At 35.0% G+C, this 3,078-nt stretch overlaps 1 protein-coding gene across 1 annotated transcript; it reads left to right on the top strand.

The window, feature by feature from the left end:
• The first annotated feature begins 352 nt into the window (after positions 1-352).
• Positions 353-3,078, top strand: LOC132314068 (uncharacterized). Its single transcript, XM_059812983.1, has 4 exons — positions 353-1,298; positions 1,426-2,286; positions 2,420-2,523; positions 2,623-3,078. The coding sequence occupies exons 1-4, from the start codon at positions 353-355 to the stop codon at positions 3,076-3,078; spliced, it is 2,367 nt and encodes a 788-aa protein (XP_059668966.1).

Here is a 3,078-nt window from a genome sequence, read left to right as displayed (position 1 = left end):
TCTGTGCTACTGGAATAAATTTTAGTTTATAACTTTACAATTCTGTGCTGGAATAAATTGTAGTTTACAACTTTACAATTCTGTGCTGCTGGAATAAATTGTAGTATACGTATCAGTTGGTATATGCCTATATGGTATCATGCAGTCCATATATGCATATATATTACATCTCATATAGTTGATAAATCTCATATAAAATTTATCATGCAGTGTCCATATATGCCTTTGATTCTTTGAAGCTCTGTAATTTTTTTTTTTTTTTTGTCAAAGTTGTTGTAGACACTAATTACATGATGCTAATCATGTTATTATTTTGGTATCTTGAATTTGATTGTAGTTTGTACTTTAAAAGATGCCTAGTGATGGTTCAAGAAAGGATCCAGCATGGAATTACTCACATTTGGAGAATCTGAAAGATACAAATGCCGTCACTTGTAACTTTTGTGCAAAAGTTACAAAAGGAGGTATTTATCGGGCTAAGCAACACTTAGCTGGAGGGTATAAAAATGTGAGTGCATGCACAAGATGCCCATCTAGTGTTAGAGAAGAAATCAAAGAGTACATGAGTAAGAAAAAGGAAGAAAAAGAGCAAATAAATTTGTTGCCTGGTGATGAAATTAATTTCCTTGATGGAGAGGATGAGGATGACGTTATGGAAGTTAACAATCGGGGAAAAAGGGTAGCTAGTGCAGGTAGTGGCAGTGCTAGTGTCAATTCCTCAAAAATGCAAAAGCAAAAGGGACCGATTGATTTATATTTCACTCCCAGACCGGAAATTGTGGTACAAAAAAGAAAGGAGGGGGGAAAACAGACAACCATTAATAATGCATACAAGAAAGAGTTGAAAGGAAGAGCGTGTGCTGCTTTTGCAAGGTGGATGTATGATGCAGGAATTGCATTCAATGCTGTTAAGTATGATAGCTTTGCTGAGGTTGTTGAAGCAATTGGACAATATGGTCCTGGCATGAAACCACCTAGTTATCACGAGGTGAGAGTTCCTTTGCTTAGGAAGGAATTGGATAATACAAATGCTTTGATGAATGACCATAGAGAGGAGTGGTCAAATTTTGGATGCTCATTAATAGCAGATGGGTGGACAGATAAGAGAGGGAGAACATTGCTTAATTTCCTAGTAAATAGTCCAAGGGGAACCATGTTTATTGAATCGATAGATACTTCTTCTTTTTCAAAGGATGGTGCAAAGATGTTTGACTTACTTAATAAATTTGTGAACCACATTGGAGTAGCAAATGTCATCCAAGTCGTCACAGATAGTGAATCAAGCAATAAGTCTGCCGGTAAGAATGTTCAATATTTATAACTTTTAAAGTATGTAAATTCTTTACAAATATATAATTTAAATCTTTTTTTATTTACTCATATTCTTTATATCATTTTTTCTTTTTTCCGTTTGGTTTCAAATAGGGAGGATGTTAGAGAAAGAAAACCCATATTTGTATTACACACCATGTGTTGCTCATTGCTTAGACTTGATGTTGGAAGACATTGGGAAAATACCGTTCATCTCTAGAACAATGCAGAGGGCAGTGGAGTTGAATAGTTATATCTATATGTGTCCAAAGTTGTTGAACATTATGAGGAACTTTACTCATCATAAAAAGGAGTTGCTTAGGCCCGCTAAGACTCGATTTGCTACATGTTTCATCATGTTATCAAGTATTCACAAGCAAAAGAATAACTTGAGAAAGATGTTTGCTTCAGAAGAATGGAATCGTAGTAAATGGGCGAAAGAGGAAGCCGGTAAAAGAGTTGCTTCTTATGTTTTGATGCCTTCCTTTTGGAACAACATTGTCTTTAGCCTTAAGGTTTCCAGTCCTCTTATTCCGGTTTTGAGATTAGTTGATGGCGAGAAAAAACCTCCCATGGGATACATTTATGCGGCTATGGATAGGGCTAAAGATGCCATTGCAAAATCATTTGGGGAAGTAGAAGACAAATACAAGGATATCTTTCAAATAATTGATAAGAGGTGGAATGTTCAACTTCATCGCCCTTTGCATGCAACAAGTTATTATTTGAACCCAAAATACTTTTATTCAAATCCTAAAATTGAAGAAGATGAAGAGATTACAAAGGGTTTGTATGCATGCATTGCAAAGGGTTTGTATGCATGCATTGCAAAGGGTTTGTATACATGCATTGCAAGGTTAATCCCAGATATCAAAGACCAAGACAAAATTACTGAGGAGTTGTCCTTATATTCTAAAACTGAGGGCCTCTTTGGTAATCCCTTTGCTATTAGACAGAGAAATACACGAGGACCAGGTAAAGTGGTAAAGTATATTAAGTTAGTATAGCTAAGTGTTAAAATTATTTTGACAATAGAGTCGATAGAAAGATGAAACTAAAGTTGCTAAACATCATAATTAATTTTTTTTAATAACTAATTGGTGGGAAGCTTATGACAAGTCAACAAAACTTCTCCAAAAGTTTGCTATAAAGGTTTTAAACCATACTTGTAGTTCTTCTGGTTGTGAACGAAATTGGAGCGTGTTTAAGCATGTAAGTATATACTATTTACTAACTAGGTTTGTAATTTAATTGTTGAAAGTTAAAATTTTAATTTTTTATACTTACTAGTTAAAGTTGAATTTATTGCAGCTTCATAACAAGAAAAGAAATAGGCTCGCTCAAACAACTTTGAATGATTTAGTGTTCATTAAATATAATAGAGCATTGAGGCGTCGATATAATATGCATGACACTCTTGATCCCATTTTACTCGATGACATTGATGAGAGCAACGAGTGGTTAATGGTGAGGATGGATGATTCTGATGCAGAACATGATCTAGTCTATGAAGATGATTGCTTGACATGGGGTGATGTTGCTAATTTTGCTGGTATTGGAGAGGCTAGCAGGCCGCAACGGTCTACTAGATCAAAATCTAGTTCTAGTTCACGGTTATTAACAAAGGGAGCAGGAAGTTCTTCAGTTCGACTTGTGGATGAGGATGATGATGATTCAAATGAGATAGAAGAGGATCCTGAGAATTATGAATCATTTAGTGACGATCAAAATGATGTTATGCTTATTGATGACGAGGATGATATTTAG

Source organism: Cornus florida, unplaced genomic scaffold (assembly GCF_030987335.1).
Source record: "Cornus florida cultivar Cherokee Brave unplaced genomic scaffold, ASM3098733v1 CherokeeBrave_3.0.0_Hap2_Chr06, whole genome shotgun sequence".
In the NCBI taxonomy this organism is placed as follows: Eukaryota; Viridiplantae; Streptophyta; class Magnoliopsida; order Cornales; family Cornaceae; genus Cornus; species Cornus florida.
Note: the sequence above shows the minus strand (reverse complement) of the source record. Positions and strands in the feature narration are given on the sequence as shown.